Below are 18,816 nucleotides of genomic sequence, written 5' to 3' on the forward strand. Positions count from 1 at the left end.
CTGCTGAGCTGTCTAGCCTTGGTTCAAATCTTGATACACCTCAAAACTGTCATCCTTATGTTTCAAAGGCAGGACAAGGCACGGTGTGTGTCCGTCCCTCGGATGGACGTTAAATTGAGCGTCTCATCTGCTGGCATGAGTTGGTAGACATAAAGATCCCAGGGTGTCCTTCATGAAGAGTAAGTGAGCTATCGCCGGCACACTGAACTAATTCCAAACTTCTGCCTGAACTTACAGGGGGCACTGCATTAGCAGCACAACTGCCCCCATAAGTGTTACTATCCACAGTCATGTACTGCACACAAAATAATAAGACTGCAACAATAGAAAGTTACTTTTGGCAAACTGTTGGGCCTAATTTTTCAGTTAAATATTCGCAGTAATTCCGATACCGATATTGCATTTTGGCAGCAGCCTGAGTGGTAATATAAAACAAATGTTTCTCAGCAATAAAATTTTGCCAAAGTTTTGTTTCCAGCAGTTTCAGTGTCATGCACGACGTGTTCGGCCACCAGAACCGCAACACCATCCTGTCTGAGCACAGAATAGCTAAACTCAAGATGGGCAGTTGACTTGTAGAAATCACACAGATTCCACCAATTGACCTTCCAATTGTCTTGTAAAGTAATGAATTCTCATGTTTAAAACTTTCTCTCAGGGTACTTCTCTCACCATACACTTTGAGCTGAAAGTAGCTTAAAAGTGTTGCACAGTAACAATGCTGACCTCCATCATTATTGTAACAATTAATTTACATCAGATCCCTCTCAGACCCTTTGGAGAAATATGTTTGCGTTGTCAGGTAAGCCAGTTAGTTATTTCGCAACCACCATCTTCTTGAAAGCTTGGGGAAGAAACTCCTTGTTGTCAGGGTGGGTGGAGTATTATTCATTTATTTTTGTAGATAGTCTGCTTGTGGAAGAATAAGTTTGATATAAAATCATGGATTCATGAATAAGTATAAAGATAATATGGGTAAACAAGGGAATACACAGCAGGACTGAGGTTACCTTGTGCACTGTGCCAAAAGCTCCTGTTCCGAGCACTTTCCCTTTGCGAAGTTCTGTCTCTTTCAGAATGCGCAACTGTGCTTGATTGGGGACTCCTCCAGTCGGTGTCAGTGGGACCAGCTGAAGCGTCAGTGGGCAGTGGTAAGTGCAAGATGCAATGTTATGGAAACATGCCGTGGTAATGTGGAGTAGTACAGGCGATGGGAGATGTACTTATTCAATCGGAGGTGATGCAGGTAGTATGACATACCTCCTGATCAATGTACTTGCGCAGTTTCTTCTTTCGTCGCTTGTTGTTTCGCCTCTTGAACAGCAACACGACGAGCGTAGCCAACAGTGTCACAAAGAGTATCCCGACCACACCAGCCACGATGATGGGCGTGGGACTGTAACAAGGTACATGATAATCAGACAGGGTTGTAAGTGAAATGTGAAAGGCATGGTGGACATTCAATATTCAACACTCGAATGACCTCCTATATCCTCCATCACCCATGTGTCACTGCTTCCTCACCTGCTGCTCTTGAGTCGAAAGTGTCAAGCTTCTCATATAAAAGTGTTGCACATTCATTTCTTAAAATTGGATGGAAAAGTATAAATATAACATACAACGGTTTTTTTTTTAATATTGTTTCATCAGAATTGTTATATTGGATGTGGGAATGAAAAGTGTTAAGAATCAATCCAAACAATGGAGATTATTCATGTCCAATAAGCACATGTTCTTGTTTTGTGAAATATGTTCATTTGCACTTCCTTCAGTGACACCTTGCTTGGTGAGGCCAAAATAAATCGTTCCAAGTGTGCATGAGCGTTGTTTGAACTAACTTCCTCAGTCTATTCAATCCCATTCTACCCACCAGCGTTTCAAGATGGCTGTTCATCATCTCCTCGTGTTATCCTCCATTCATACTCATGATGTATTTTATGCTCATTAACCCTCCCCCAGCACACCCATTCCCTTCCAGTTTATTGTGTTTTACTCTCTCCTTCACTCTCCTTTTCGTTTTTTCTTCCATTTCCATTTCATACATTGGCTTTCCTTCCTCTTCTTGCTAAGTTTGATCTTGTATCCAGCTTGTTCACCCCTTGTGTCCCCTCAGCCCTCCCCTGGCTCTCATTCTTCATCATGCCTATTCTTTCTACAAGTGTCCCTCTCTTGTGTTCCTTTACCGTTCTGTTGTGTTTCCCTGTTTCTATTATGTTCTCGAGATTATCTTTGCCACCGAAGGTGGACAGAGATTGTGTTTTCACCAGTTTATAAGTCTGTCTCTTTCTTTGTCTGTGAGCAGGGTATTTCAAAAAGTTATGGATGGATTCAGAAAAAACTTGGTAGACATGTTGGGTGTTTGACAATGACAAAGCGATTTGATTTTGGTGAAGATATGGACCTGTAATCAAGAAGTTATTAATTTTTAAAGTGATTCTTCATAATTTAGAGATGGGGCCAAAAACGATATATCACAGTATTTCAAAAAGTTTTGGACGGTTTATGACAAAACTTGGTGGATGAGTTGGGTAGGTGACAAGAACAAGCCAATTCGATTTTGTTTAAGGCCCGGATGCAGATCCGGCCAATCAGTGGGACACAAAATGTAAACTGTTCAGCCAAGCAAAGGTATCGATCGCTCTACTGAGTGTAGTTCTTGTGTGTTCTGTGTTCTTGCTATTCCATGAGCCTCGACTCTATTTCCAAAAAGAAAAGCGAAATTGTGACCCCTCCCCTCCTCCATACTCCCACCCCAACTCCACAATCCACCAAGTCTCTCTTTCTCATCAAAAGTGGTCTGTTTTTATTTATTTTCAATCTACTCTATCCGATATATACTGTGTGTGTATATATATATATATATATATATATATATATATATATATATATATATATATATATATATATATATATATATATATATATATATATATATATATATATACATTATACATTATACATATATGTGCATATAAGCCTGGTGTTGGCTCAGTGGTTAGGGTGGCGGCTTGGGATCCAAGAGTCCTGAGTTCAAGCCTCGTTTCCTGCTGAATTACTTCACCAGGTGGGGTTGACTCAGCCTGCCATCCTTCTGAGGTCGGCAAAATGAGGACCAGCTTGCTGGGATGACCGAGTCATTCGAGTGTCCTGCGTCGGAGTGGCAACCCGTGCAGGATTGTGCCTGATAGCCAAGGAAACTGCTTCGGCAGCACCGACGCTCTGTACAGAGTATGGTTCCAATGGATGGATGGATATGTACATATATGTGTATATATTGTTACGGTTGTGGAAATTCGCATTACACCATAAAGGGCCCTCAGGTGAGATATCGCCATAGGTACATGTGTAGTTAGCCCAAACCCGTTGTATAGAGGGAATTTATGTGATCCATCCGGGCTGCGACGCTTTGAGTTAGTCGTTTTTCTTTCTCTATCTTTTATTTCAAACAAACAGCATCTCAACAACCACGCCATCCCCACCACAGCGCCAACCACACTACAACAACGCCACACCACCACCTTCGCCTTTACCTTCACAACTTCATCCCACATCATCGCGTCTATGGCCATTCCCGCACCACCGGTGAACACTGAACGTCGGGCTGTCTCGGGCCCGTTCAGCGATTGGTGCCAAACGCACCGAGATGCGAGCGCGAATGGCGGCCTTTCCGAGGGGAAAATTCGGATCAGGAATGCTTAACGCCCACTTCTCCTCTGTCCAATGGGCAAGCGCGAGGCGGCTTGGCCCTGCCTCCAGGCGCATGGAGGTGAATTCCGTCTAGGTCCGTCTATTCAAATTTTAGGATCAGGGGAGGTTCACACCCATTTTTGCCCGACCAATGGCTGACTGGGGGGGGGCGGTGTGGGCCCGCCTCCAATCGCGTCCTGATCCGGGAATTTGCATATCGGCGCCTCCTGAGTGCTATAAAGGTGCGAGCGGAAGGCGACTCGGGCGCTTGAGTTGAGGTCGGAGGAGAGTGTGGGCTAGTGTTGAGCGAGGAGGAGAGTGTGTCGTAGAGAGTTGCTTTTGGAGACAAGGAGCGTTGTGTTGCGTTGGTGGAGTCGAGTCGAGTGCGCGCAGTGGAGCTGCAGGCAAGGGAGTTCGGGTCCGAGGCAGGAGGACGGCGGTCGGCGACGAGGCTGCGGTGTGGGGGATCGCTCGTCTCGTCGCGGGACCCAAGCCAGCTACTCCCCTCCCCCAGGGCATCAACAATTTCCCCTCCCCCCCCACGCTGAGATAGTGCAAAAGGGGGCCCCGTTCCTCCCCCACCCCAAACGTGGTGCCAACAAGCATGCCAGGGGCCCGGATCGCACACTTTGCGGCTTGCCCGCCAACGCGTCACGAGGACATGGGTAAGACCTCCCCGGTCTCGTGGACCTCGCCGCTCCTCAAGGTCCCGCACACATTTGGCCAACGGGCCTGTCTGCCTCCTTGTCTGTGAGGGTGGCTTCTTTCTTTTGCTTTTGTGTAAATGTGTGTTGGCACCGTCTGTGAAGTAAAACTGTGTAAGTGTTGCCGTGTGTACGCGTTAGTCGGTTGTATTACATTTGCTTTTCGTGTATGGCTGTATATACGTGCTTTCCGTGTGTCGCGTAATAAAGTGCTTGCATGTTGAACTGTGCCCGTTTCGCTTCATCTCCTTCCTTTTAATTGACTCTCCATCCTGCTTCACGTAAGGGGTTTGTAGTGGGTGCAACATCCCGGTAATTAATCTGAACCGTCCAGGTCGACGATAACACCGCTCGGTTATCCTGATAGTACGGAACAGGCCGCCCAAGCGGCTCGTGTCCGGAGTCGACCTGTGGCGAGGTACAATCGCCCGGTTTACCGTCCGCGTGGGTACTTAGGTAGGTCAAGTTTGGCGAACAACTTTGGCACGACTGTGGTGAGGTCGAAAGGCCCACCCGTGACTCACTCCCGGCGTTGGTCCGAGAGGGTCACGACAGAATTGTCCGTCCGGTGGGCGACGTGCCGCGATTCGAGTTACGTGGCCGTTCACACACCGGCGGGCGCGAATTCGCAACAATATGTATATATACACATATATGTGTATGTATATGTATGTGTATATATATATATGTATATGTATATATATATATATATATATATATATATATATATATATATATATATATATATATCCCAAACACCACATCCACATGTGCACAACACCCAACGAGACCCTCAACACTCGCACAACCAACACCTCATCATGCCCAACCCGGACATGAAACCAGCCGTGTTCCTGCCCCGGAAACACAAACACAAAATCAAGCACACACACGTGCTCACCCACAAACATACAACACCAGATCACGTGTAAATAAAACCAAAAAAGAGCAGAACACCTCTTCAATGATGTGATTTGACATTTGCTTTTGCAAAATAAAATTATAAAAATTAAAAAAAAATTTTTTTTTAATAAAAGCACTCCTCCATTTGACCTCGAGCACTATTACATGACCGGAATTGAGCAGTCGTATCGAAATAAAAACCGGACACATGCCAAGGCCCAGGATAGATTGTTCCTGATGAAGCCAGCTGTGAAGCCGGCGAAACATTGCCCTGAGACCGGGTCTGCTCTCGATTTTTTGGTCAAATTAGCGGAGCCGATCTCGTTTTTACTTTTGGTTTGAAGCGCCTTCTTCTTCTTGAAAAATGTGTTATCCCAACCGCCTCAATCTTATACAAAATATATATATATATATGTAATTTTTTTTTTTAAGATGAAGAAGGCACTTCCAACCAAAAGTAAACGATCTACTCCACTAATTTCAGCAATAAGCATTCTTTTTTCCTGCAATCCCAATTTCCGAGCTTTATCTCGGAGCCAGCTTGGACTTTCAGAATTAAATTTTGCATCAATAATGGGAATACAAAGTATGCGGGGTTGGCATAATTTTTTTAACCTTCACTTAATTTGAAGGTTATCACAGAATTATAAACATTTTTACACTTCTCTCTCTAACCTGACTAAGGTTTGGTTGATCAGAACGAATCTCCCCTCTCGAGATAGCCTCGTGCAAGGCACATTCACATTAAATTTACATCATGCCCCTCTGGGTTAAAGGCACAAGGTCTTACACCCTGAGGAGTACTAACCCACCATTTAGGTTTTAGCCTAGTTTTAGCCTACAACAAGCTGCATTTATGCTACATTTATATTTTATATCATATCCCTCTGGGTTAAAGGTCAAGGTCATATGGCACTCTGAAAAAAATGTCTTTTTTATATATGTATATATATATATACATACATACATACACAATATACATCGTTCATTTTTATATACATACATATCGTGCACAGCTTGGTTACACAGCATCATACACAGCATCGTACACATTTTATATACATACACACACATATGTATATACATATACATACAGGATGTCCCAAAAAAATGTACTCACTCTTTAAATGATAATAAATGTGTTGTTTATTGACTTAGAAACAAGATTAATGGTTAAATGCATAAATGGATAAATGCATGTTTACAGATGTTCAAACTGACAACCATCACGTTCCAAACACAGCCGATAACTCGGACCAATGGATTAATTTTTGAATGTAACTTTTCCAATTAATTCGCTTCAAAATGCGATGTGCGCTTGATTTTGGGATTCCTGTGTCACGAGCCATTTGCCGTACAGATTTCCGTGGGGATCGGTGGAGGGTTTCCAGCAATTGATTTTCCTTTGCGGAGGTGGTTGATGACCGTGGTCTTCCTGAACGCTCCTTATGGACGTCATGCACAGTTCCATCTGTTTCAAACTTATCACGGATGTGAGTACATTTTTTGGGACACCCTGTGTGTGTGTATATATATATATATATATATATATATATATATACATATATATATATATATATATATATATATATATATATATATATATATATATATATATATATATATATATATATATATATATATATACATATATATATATATATATATATATATATACATATATATATATATATATATATATATATATATATATATATATATATATATATATAAATATACATGTATATACAGTGGGGAGAACAAGTATTTGATACACTGCCGATTTTGCAGGTTTTCCCACTTAAAAAGCACGTAGAGGTCTGTAATTTTTATCATCGGTACACTTCAACTGTGAAAGACGGAATCTAAAACAAAAATCCTGAAAATCACATTGTATGATTTTAAAATAATTGATTTGCATTTTATTGCATGAAATAAGTATTTGATCACCTACCAACCAGTAAGAATTCCGGCTCTCACAGACCTTTTAGTTTTGTCTTTAAGAAGCCCTCCCATTCTCCACTCATTACCTGTATTAACTGCACCTGTTTGAACTCGTTATCTGCATAAAAGACAGCTGTCCACATTCAATCAATCAGACTCCAACCTCTCCACAATGGGCAAAACCAGAGAGCTGTCGAAGGACATCAGGGACAAAATTGTAGACTTGCAAAAGGCTGGGATGGGCGACAGGACAATAGGAAAGCAGCTTGGTGAGAAGGCAACAACTGTTGGCGCAATTATTAGAAAATGAAAGAAGTTCAAGATAACAGTCAACCTCCCTCGGTCTGGGGCTCCAGGCAAGATCTCACCTCGTGGAGCCTCAATGATCATGAGAAAGGTGAAGGATCAGCCCAGAACGACACGGCAGGACCTGGTCAATGACCTGAAGAGAGCTGGGACCACAGTATCAAAATTAACCATCAGTAACACACTACGCCGTCATGGATTAAAATCCTGCAGCGCACGCAAGGTCCCTCTGCTCAAGCCAGTGCATGTCCAGGCCTGTCTGAGGTTTGCCAATGACCATCTGGATGATCCAGAGGAGGAATGGGAGAAGGTCCTGTGGTCTGATGAGACCAAAATAGAGCTTTTTGGTTTAAACTCCACTCGCCGTGTTTGGAGGAAGAAGAAGGATGAGTACAACCCCAAGAACACCATCCCAACCGTGAAGCATGGAGGTAGAAACATCATTATTTTGGGATGCTTTTCGGCAAAGGGGACAGGATGACTGCACCGTATTGAGGGGAGGATGGATGGGGCCATGTATCGCGAGATCTTTTCCAACAACCTCCTTCCCTCAACAAGAGCATTGAAGATGGGGCGTGGCTGGGTCTTCCAGCATGACAACGACCCGAAACACACAGCCAGAGCAACTAAGGAGTGGCTCCGTTAGAAGCATCTCAAGGTCCTGGAGTGGCCTCGCCAGTCTACAGAGCTGAAGCCAATAGAAAATCTTTGGAGGGAGCTGAAAGTCTGTGTTTCCCAGCGACAGCCCCGAAACCTAAAGGATCTGGAGAAGATCTGCATGGAGGAGTGGGCCAAAATCCCTGCTGCAGTCTGTGCAAACCTGGTTAAGAACTACAGGAAAGGTATGATCTCTGTAATTGCAAACAAAGGTTTCTGTACCAAATTTTAAATTCTGTTTGTCTGATGTATCAAATACTTATTTCATGCAATAAAATGCAAATTAATTATTTGAAAATCATACAATGTGATTTTCAAGATTTTTGTTTTAGATTCCGTCTTTCACAGTTGAAGTGTACCTATGATAAAAAAAATTACAGATCTCTACGTGCTTTGTAAGTGGGAAAACCTGCAAAATCGGCAGTGTATCAAATACTTGTTCTCCCCACTGTATATACATATACACAAATATACTTTTTTTTTTTTGTATACCTTGGTCGAGGCTCGTATGAGAGCTAACACACAACTCACAGCAAGGAGGCATGAGACAAGAGGGGCGGGAGTGGAAGGGACAAAACTGTGGGGAACAGACACATTAGGTGAACTGTGGAAGGGAGAGGGATGGGGATGGGACGGGGAACATGGCGAAGAGAAGATGGACATTACAGGGACTTTCAGAAAGGAAAGCAGGGGAATTGAAGGAAGTGGGCTTGGGTGGATTATCGGGGGTAGAAAAGATCGAGGATTTGGATGGGGGAAGATAAGAGGTGGAGGTGAACAGCTGTTTTGAAAGCCTGGAGGGAAGAATGGGAAAGAATAGAGTGAGGAAGTTTATTCCAAAGGCGGGAAAAAAGAGGAATGAAAGAGTGAAGATGAGCAGTGATTCGTGATTTTGGTAGTTTTACCAGAAGGGGGTTGTTGGCGGACCTTGAGCGCCCTGTGGAAATGTGGTGGGGACAAATTGCAGAGAGAGCAGGGGGGCAAGGCTGGAGAGGAGTCGGTAGAAGACAGAAAGACCACCGACCAACCTGCGGTGATTGAGTGAGAGGCCCAAAGACTCAGCTTCATTGCGGGAGATGCCGATGATCTTAAATGCCCTGGTTTCGACAGCGTGAAGCCGAGAAAGGTGGGAGGCAGGAGCACCAGCCCAGAGGGGAGAGCAGTACTCCATCAGGCTACGGACAAAAGCTTTGTAAGTGGTCAGGAGCTCAAGAGGGCCGAGGAAGGACTTAACACGACGGAGGATTCCCAGTCGGCGACTGGCTTTTGAGGCGAGGTTGGAAATGTGACTTTCCCAGGAAAGGTCATGGCAGATAGTGAGACCCAGAAGCTTGAAAGAAAAGACTTCTTCCAGAGGATTGTTGAGAAAGTGGATGGGGGGGTTTCTAAACGGTCCTTTCGAAGAAACATAGTGAGAGTGTGAGATTTGTCTGGATTGAAAGACATGCTCCATGTGTTGGACCAGTTTGGACACAAATATACATATATATATATATATATATACACATCGTTAATTTTTGCCAAAGCAGAATCTCAAAGACCGCTTGGCCTTCCAAGATGTTTTTGCATCAGAGTAGATATGCACTGAAGTTGTGAACCCGATATATGATTGGTGATCTTGACCGACTTTTTTCAGATATTGAATTAATTATCAAAAAACACCTTTTTGATCACAAGTTGAATTTTCCTCCGATTTTAATGTGGTTGTGTTTATGAATAGATTATAGATGGAGACACATTTTCTTAATTTACACTCTATCCCAAAATATTGAAGGTCAAGGTCATATGGTGGTCCCAAAAAAGAATATGGCCATCATCGGAACGTGGGCCAAGGGGGCGATCAGCAAGGGAAAGCTCCCCTCCCCACTCCCGGTCGAGGAGGGGGGCTAATTTTTGTTTTTTTTAATTATCGTTATTATGATGATGATGGATTATATAATCTTTTATCATGGTCAAAAAGGTCCAAAAACAAAACTACATCTTCAAAAACCTCATTCAGTGTTAACTTGCTCAGTTGATTGTTAACTTCGTTCAGTGTTAGCTGAGTGTGAACAGCTTTTTCTAGCTCGTGCTCTACATGACAATGAAGAACAAAGTACATGCCGTTACTCTGCTGCCTGTTTGGTTGCATCTTAATACGTGCATTCTATGACTGCCATAAAGCAGCCGATGCAAGAAGCGCAGTTGCCCAAAGAAAAACTGTCTGGTGCATCAAAACTGCATGTTGGTCACTCCCACTTAACAGCAGCATTGCTGATGGGAAACATGGGCCCGTGTTCAAACAGGCTCGAGCTTAGTGTCAAACGTAAAGCTGTGGTGTGGCCTCCATGGAAACCGTTCCGGCTGTAGCCGTTGGTAGCTTACCTCATCAACGATGAGGTCACACAGCTTACCTTGTCAAAAGATTTGGCCCAACAGTTAATGGCAACTTTACCATGAGTAAAGAGCACTGATATTTTGATAAACATTTACTGCAGTAATATAACTGCTCGTTATATGTAAAGATAGTGACAATAACACTAAAAGAGGATTCTGCTATAAAATTCCCATAATGCTGCAGTAGTAAATATCCTCATGTTGTAAGGAGGACAGAATAATGGGATTTCATTCCTCTGTGTCTAATGGATTGGCCGGAAGGATTTTTGCTTCAGCACCAAACATCGCTCCTGTCAAGGCTGCTTGGTGTCTGCTTGTGTTTGAGGGAAAGAACTGAGAAACATCCAATCAGTCCTTTGAATAAGAAGACATCAAGGTTATTTATATTCTGAGCAAGTTGTGGCTGAGGTTTACAACTAATCCAACCAGGCCATTCCACAAAGGTTGTGCGACCTCTCTGTGGACACCATGCCAAGAAGAGACTGTAACTTTGACCATGAAAATATTTCTGTACGTTTAAAAAAAAAATGTTCATTCTACATCTGTGACAAATAAGCAATTAATTCTCAGCTTTACGGAATAAAATTAAATGACTGAAAAAATGCAAGAACACCAATTCTTTGGATGTAAAAATCTCTAAATGAAAATGCAACGTTTACTCCATCAAATCACGATGTAAATACAATATTACAATATAATATGATTTACGATTGTATTATTTTGATTTGAGAGTGGAAAGACAGCGTATTGTTACTCAGGTCGCAACGGACAAAACCATAATTTTGGTGAGTGTCAGAAGGGGGGGGCACTGCATCATAGAGCACTCATCTATAAGAGGAGTCGATTAGCTGGCTGTCCACAAAGAAAATAATCGTGAGTTTGTAGCCCGATTGCGCTTCAGCTGGACTATAAATCCTGTCCCTGGTGTGTGTGTGTGTGTGTGTGTGTGTGTGTGTGTGTGTGTGTGTGTGTGTGTGTGTGTGTGTGTGTGTGTGTGTGTGTGTGTGTGTGTGTGTGTGTGTGTGTGTGTGTGTGTGTGTGTGTGTGTGTGTGTGTGTGTGTGTGTGTGTGTGTGTGTGTGTGTGTGACTTCTGGCTATTTCGAAACCACTGGATGGAATGAGTTGAAATTTGGCATGCAAAGCTGTAGTTGCTCTTCTTCCATGACCGTCCACACTTTGACTTTCTCTTTTCCATAGAAGGACCTTGATGACCTGAATTCAGTCCAAGGAGAGCACTCCTTCTGTGCGGACCCAGGACATTAGCAATTTTGGTCACCTCTACTATCCTTTTCATCGTTTGTCCCATCTGAAAGTAAATATCAGCTGTTTTTTGACACCTCCTGACACAAAGCACTAGCAATTATGAATACATAAGTGTCAGGGCTCTTGAGCTGCAAGTTTGTAATTTGTTGAGCTGCAAATCAACTGTTAGGTTCGATCTGTTTAGTTCGATCAACTGTTAGGTTTTTGTCAGGTCAGGTTCGATCTGTGACCTGCTACAGGTACCATGTAAACCTGTACTAACCTGTTCCATGGTCGGGTTGTCGGCGACTAAACCGTCTCCCCCACCAGGTTTTCTGGTGAGGAGGGTGTTTGGATATGGACACCCAGCAGGATTAAAAACAAAACCTGTCAAAGGGCGGAGGAGCTCCTTGTGAGCCAACGGCCATCCATATCTAGTGCCCAACTGTGTCTGCGGACGCCCTCCTGCAGTTGGGTTACTTCTTATTAGGAGGTTGGTGGCAGGATTTGCACTCCAGCCACCGTAAAACGCTTCATTCCGCAAAACGCAAAAACGCAAAAAAATCTGAAAACCCACTCCGTGGGAGTACCTCCTGTGCAGCTTCTTCGCAGGGCAGCTCACCGGATGATGGGATTGGGGCAAAGTTTTCGGGACCCCAATCTTTGATAGAGGGAAGCCACGGGCAACATCCCTGGGTCAGATTGCGGGAGAGTGTGTCGGAGTGGTGCTGAGGTGTCGTCCACCAGACGGCGGTCTCCTTGGGTTAACCTGAGGCGGTCCCTTCGGGTGGGTGCCTGGAATGTCCTATCCCTAAGAGAGGATGATCACCTGTCTCTGTTATCATCTGAGCTCAAGCGTTTGGACATCGGGATTGCAGCTCTCTGAGGTTCGGAGACCGGATTGCGGCGAGATAATGGTGGGTGGTTACACCTACTATTGGTCTGGTCGCTCTGATGGTTACCATACCCAAGGAGTTGCTGTAGCTGTGTCTAATAAGCTGACCCCAATGATAATTGAGGTAACACCGGTCAACGAGCGTATTATGAGATTAAGGATTCGTCACTCCTTAGGTGTCATTTCCCTGGTCTCTATTTATGCTCCGACTGAGGCGAGTGATCTCACCGTGAAGGATGCATTCACGCCCACACTCGAGTCTGTGGTTGATCAGTGCCCCAGACGAGATACACTTCTAGTCTTGGGGGATTTCAATGCATCGACTGGAACTGATAGGGATGGTTATGAGGTGTGTGTTGGTCCCCATGGGTCAGGAACTATGAACCAGAATAGCACTAAGTTCCTTGACTTTGCAAGAAGTCATGGACTTAGGGTGGCTGGTTCATGGTTTCAGCGCCCGCAAGCTCATCGCTGGACTTGGTATTCCAACGCTGGCGGTGTGGCAAAGGAGATTGACCATGTCCTCATTGACGGTCGTTGGAGGATGATCCAGAACTGCAGGGTCTACCGGAGTGCTCAGTTCCTCAATACTGACCACAGGCTTGTTGTAGCAACTCTAAAGCTGCACCTTAAATCCTGGGAGAATGGTACCATCCCAGCCTAGGCTGGATGTTGCCAAGCTCAGGGATGAGAGAGTAGCTGAGGAGTTTGCGAACAGGCTGAGTGGACACTTGGGGGTCTGGGTGCTTTGGGGGTCCTGAAGAGTTGTGGAGCACCTTCAAGACCACCGTCCTTGATGTTGCCGGTGGATGCCTTGGAGTTCACCGCAGGGCAAAGAAGAATTTTGTCTCTCAAGGGACACTGGATACCATTGACCAGAGTCGCAGGGCCAGGCTGAATGGCAGAGCTGAGCTGTTCAGGGAGCTGAGGCGTAAAACTGTACGTGCACTGAGGGTGGACAAGGAGGCCTATGTGCGAGGAATCTGTGAGGGGGTAGAGCATCACCTGTGGACAGGTGATTCTCGTCCCGCTTACAGGGGAATTCGCGCACATGTCTCATCCAAGCCCATCCCTCGGAGCACTGCAGTTCGAGCAGAGAGTGGTAGGCTCTTGACAGAGGAGTCTGAAGTGAAGGCCCGCTGGGCCGGTTACTTTGAGCGGTTGTACCAGGCTGATCCCCCAGCTGTCGAGTTGGACGTCAAGGTGTTACAATCCCTGTTGCTGACCTCGAATCAACTGTGGTCCACCATCGCTTGTGGAAACTCGGGCTGCGGTGAACCAGTTGAAACGGGGCAAAGCTGCAGGGATCTGTGGCATCCATGCTGAACTTCTCAAGGCTGGTGGAAATGCTGCACTCAGCCGTTGCATGCAGTTTTGTGCTCTGCCTGGAACACAGGCATCATCCCAACTTACTGGAAGAGGGGCCTTGTTGTCCTCTCTGGAAAGGGAAGGGTGATCGCCAAGACTGCAACAACTACCAAGGGGTGACGCTGCTCTCAGTGCCGGGCAAGGTCTTTGCTCGGATAATTCTCGATAGGGTTCGCCACCATCTGCTTGAGCACCAGCGTCCAGAGCAGTCAGGCTTTACACCAAAGAGGTCAACGATTGACCGTATCCTTGCTCTTCGTGTCCTCACTGAACGGAGACGAGAGTTTCGGCATGGGCTGCTTGCAGCCTATGTTGATCTCTGTAAAGCAGTCGATTCAGTGAATCGGGATGTCCTCTGGAGGATTCTTGGTCTTCGTGGGGGGCCACCGAAACTGATCGATCTGATGTCTGAACTCTACTCTGGTACTGGAGAGTGCTGTGAAGTGTGGTGGTACCGCCTCTGACTTATTTCCAGTTGTTACTGGAGTTCGTCAGGGATGTGTACTTGCCCCCCACACTTTTCAGCACTTGTATGGACTGGATTTTTGGGAGGATGTCGGAGAGACTGCTGCGGTGCATCGTTTGGCAATGTCAAGATCTCGGACCTTGATTTTGCAGATGATGCAGTCATCTTTGCGGAGACTTTAGACATCCTCTTGGGGCCCTCGAGGTGCTGAATGAGGAGTCGGAGCCGTTGGGATTACGGATTTCTTGGGTCAAAACAAAGATCCAGGCTTTCGGTGACATCTTGGATGCTGCTGTCCTGTCTGTGTCTGTTTGTGGTGAGGATGTTGAGGTCGTGGATAGATTCACTTACCTTGGCAGTGATATTCATGTCTCCGCAGGTTGTGAGCCGGAGGTCAATAGACGTCTGGGTCGGGCCTGGGGAGTCATGGATTCACTGGATCATGGGGTGGGCGCTGCCGGTACCTGTGCGGGAGGACGAAAGTCCGAGTCTTCAGGTCCTTGGTACTTCCAGTCTTGCTCTATGGGTGCGAGACTTGGACTTTGACCAAGGATCTGAGACGGAGACTTAATTCCTTTGGTACCAGGTCTCTTCGGTGAATCCTTGGGTATCGCTGGTCGGATTTTGTGTCCAACGAGCGGTTGCTGAGAGAGACTCGGATGAGATTTGTTACCTGCATAGTCCGTGAGCGTCAGCTGCGGCTGTATGGACATGTGGCTCGTTTTCCTGACGCTGATCCTGCTCACCAGATTCTCTCAGCGAGGGAGTCTCATGAGTGGAGGAGGCCAGTGGGCCGACCACGTGCCTCATGGTTGCAGCAGGTTGACCATCATCTCAAGGAGATGGGGATGGGCCTGGCATCTGCCTGGGGGATGGCCAGACGGAGGCCCCTGGAGTACCGGCGGAAAGTGGACGCAGCGACGCGCTGTTCTGGCACATGCTCCCATACCTGACCTAAATCAACTGTGGAGAATCTTGTGGGTATCCTTCCACCAGGATTGGTTTTTTTTTTTTTTAAACATGGCTGACAAAGGGGTGGCCTTCCTCTCCACGAGCAAGAAAAACTGTAGTTTTACTTAGAAATGGTGCAGTCCTCTCACTCCATGCCGTGTGCAGGAATTTGACCAGCTCTTCTTTGTTTGGTCCAAGGTTGGTTGAGGAACTTCTTCCACTTTGTCAGCTCAGTCAGGAGGAATTTTGCACAAATGTTGATGTAACGCGATTGACCTTCAGTTGCTGAATCCTGACCATACCATTAGATGATTCAAATGCTATCTGCTAGGATGCTGTTGATGTCATTTATGGGTCTGGCATGACATGAGATTCTATATGATGCATGAGATTTGCTTTAGGACATTTCACGATAGTTCCACCATGTGTTGAAACTTTAAAGTATTAACGGAAGTGGGCCAAGGCTGTCATACTAATAAAAATAAAATAAATAAGTAAATAACCTTCCATGAGACTGGAGGATGCTTTTGCTGCATGCAGTTGCTCTGCTTTATTCAATTTAGTGATGTCGGTAAAGAGCTGGGAGCATCTGCAGTGGTAGCCGACAAGGCTGTGACCGAGTCTCAGTCTGTAACTCAATATTTGATTCATTTCAAAATCGAATTTGGACCAAGCTTCAGTTGCTCTAGCTGCAAAATCCCCACTTAGACCCTTCCATCTTTCAATGCACTGTCTAAATGTGATCCAAGTGTTCAGGGAAAAGGATGACACATTTAACTTTGTCCAGCCAGAAACATGCTTGCAACACTCCATGATGGTGGATGCGCACATGCTGTGCAAGGCTTGTTGACGTGATTCTTGCAGGCGGTGAGTAGTATTGTTATACCTGATTGGCTAATCAGTGTTCACGTGGTTATTTACAATGAAAGCAATGAAATACGCGATGATGTCGTGATGCATCTCAAACTAATGTCTTTGTTATTGTCACAAAAGTTGTACATTTTAGAGTAATTACCAAAAAAAGAATCGGATTTGACTCTTAAATGTAATAATATTTCATTTTATGTCAAATTATAATACTGCTGAGGTATAGTGAACAAAACTGAAAGAAAAACGAGGTCATCCCATGGTCTATCAGAATATTTTAAAGATTGGGCCTTTTCAAAGTCTACCCTATATTTGTGGAACTCTTGATCTCATACTTGAGCAAAATGTCAGGGGCATAGAAAAGGTCCCTTTATGTGGTATGTGCCATGTGGCAAACAATAGAAAAGAAGGGACATTCCATGGCTTGTGGAAAATGCCAAACGATAGAAAATAAGGCACATTCAAAAAATCTCGTGTGCATGCTGTACTACCCTTGTGTTCTTAGGAGGAACCAATTCCATCCATCCATCCATTGGGACCGTACTCTGTGCAGAGTGTTGGTGCTGCCGAAGCAGTCTCCTTGGCTATTGAGTACAAACCTGGAAAGGTCACCGCTCCAACACAGGATACCAGCAAGCTGGCACTCATTTTGCCGACCTCAGAAGGATGATAGGCAGAGTCAACCCCACCTGGTATTAATTCAACAGCCGAGTGGTATTTGAACTCAGGATCATCGGATCCCAAGCCCACCACCTTTACTGTTAAGCCAACACCAGGCATGGAACCAAGTCATCTCCAGAAAAGTTCATATAAAGAGGTGCCAATTTTTTTAACAAGTTAATCACCCACATGCACATTATGTTATGGGTTTTCGTTTTCAAGGTGCAAATAACTTTACGTACTGATGTGTTTTAACCGATATATGGAGGGTGCCCCTTTGAACTCTGACTCTATCTGTGAACTTTCCAATCCGGATTTCTCCCAATAGCAAATCCTCCCTTCTGAACATGGCGATGATTAACTTTCCTGCAAATGTCTCCTGCTCTTCCTATGCTCCAATTGGTTCATCTGATCACATGCTTGTGAGAATTTACATCTCTCTGGCTATTCTCAGAGAGCTGCCTCAACATCGGCGAATCTGGAATTTCACTCAAGCAGTTTGGCAGGGACTGCAAGCAGCCATCTATCTTAAGGACTTGTCTACTATATATACTGCCCCTGATGTTCACTCAGCTTTGGAATTCTTCCACGGAAACCTGCTCTCTCTCATGCACAGATTCGCCCTATCTCGTCTTCAATTATCCTAACTTTCTTCCCACCCATGGTACACTGAATCATGTGGTGAGACAGTTGCTCTGAAACAATTGCATTCTCTTCCTGGAATGCTAATCCGACAGAAGGAAATCTCATTGCATTCTAAAAAGTCCACAACAAGTGTGTGTCCACTCTCAGGAGAGCCAGAAAATAACATCTGTCCAACCTCAAGAATGAACTTTCAAACTTGTCTCCCTCCTACAAAACCTGGTGGTGCCTTGTTAAGTCTGTGTCTTGAGTATGCTCTCGTTCCATCCCTTCCCTCTTTAAATGGCACCACAGCCAACTCCGCTCATGAGAAGGCTGAACTCCTCAATTCTGTGTTTGCTTCCAAATCTTGTGTCACCAACCGCTCACTCTCGGTAACTGCTGTCGGTAACATGTCGGTAACTCGGTAACATACCCAACTGCTCCTGGACTATATGTCTTTTGCATGTGAGGAGGTGGTGAAGGTTCTTTCAACCCTCAACTCTGACTTTGCTACTGGACCGGATGGCATCAGCTAACTCGTCCTAAAAACCTGCTCTGCTGCTCTTGCACATCCTCTCTCTGCTATTTTCACCCTGTCATTTGCACGAGGTCATTTTGCATCTGCTTGGAAATCTGCAACATCACTACAATACATAAGATAAAGATTGACTTTTGTTTTATTTGGGGGTCGTGCCCATCCAGCAAGCAGGATGACTGCCCAGAGAGGGAGAGGGAAGGCAGACAAGAACAAAGAAGGAGCGGTTTGAGAGAGCTCCCAGAGTACAGAAAAGGATGAGGAGGGCCTGAGAAAATGGACACACCAGAGATCCCGGAGACTAGGAGAACTTGTGTGGAAAGGAATCACATCTGAAAGGACAGAGTCATGATGGTTGGTCCAGGGTGGAGATCCCGAGGTGCTCATCGTCGTTGACTTACGTCGCCGCTGGTTTTCAAAACATGCTGCAAGGAGTCCTGCATCTACACTATGGATAGTCAAAGGAAAGTCCTCACCTGCAATTTTAAATGTTTGTGCAAGTGTGATCTGTGGCACCTAGTGTGGGTTAGGTGTTATTTGTATATTATTTCCATGTACATAAATTTGCATGTCTCCATTCCCTTCTTTGTGTCTGTTGATTCATATTTGTTCTGAACTGCTCGTCTTGTC

The 18,816-nt window shown here is 45.0% G+C and overlaps 1 protein-coding gene across 3 annotated transcripts in view; it reads right to left on the reverse strand.

Annotated features, from left to right (window-relative positions):
• LOC147030575 (receptor tyrosine-protein kinase erbB-4-like) overlaps positions 1-18,816 on the reverse strand; it is a 154,509-nt gene that overhangs the window by 16,009 nt on the left and 119,684 nt on the right. For all 3 annotated transcript variants that reach the window (XM_085874784.1, XM_085874783.1, XM_085874785.1), the window contains exons 17-18: positions 1,261-1,396; positions 1,011-1,130 (exon numbers count right to left, since the gene is read on the reverse strand). In XM_085874784.1, the coding sequence (XP_085730910.1) occupies positions 1,011-1,130; positions 1,261-1,396 (256 nt within the window). The remainder of the gene's footprint in view (positions 1-1,010; positions 1,131-1,260; positions 1,397-18,816) is intronic.

This window comes from Eptatretus burgeri, chromosome 3, assembly GCF_056783735.1.
Source record: "Eptatretus burgeri isolate ZD-2024b chromosome 3, Ebu_testis_v1, whole genome shotgun sequence".
Classification (NCBI taxonomy): Eukaryota; Metazoa; Chordata; class Myxini; order Myxiniformes; family Myxinidae; genus Eptatretus; species Eptatretus burgeri.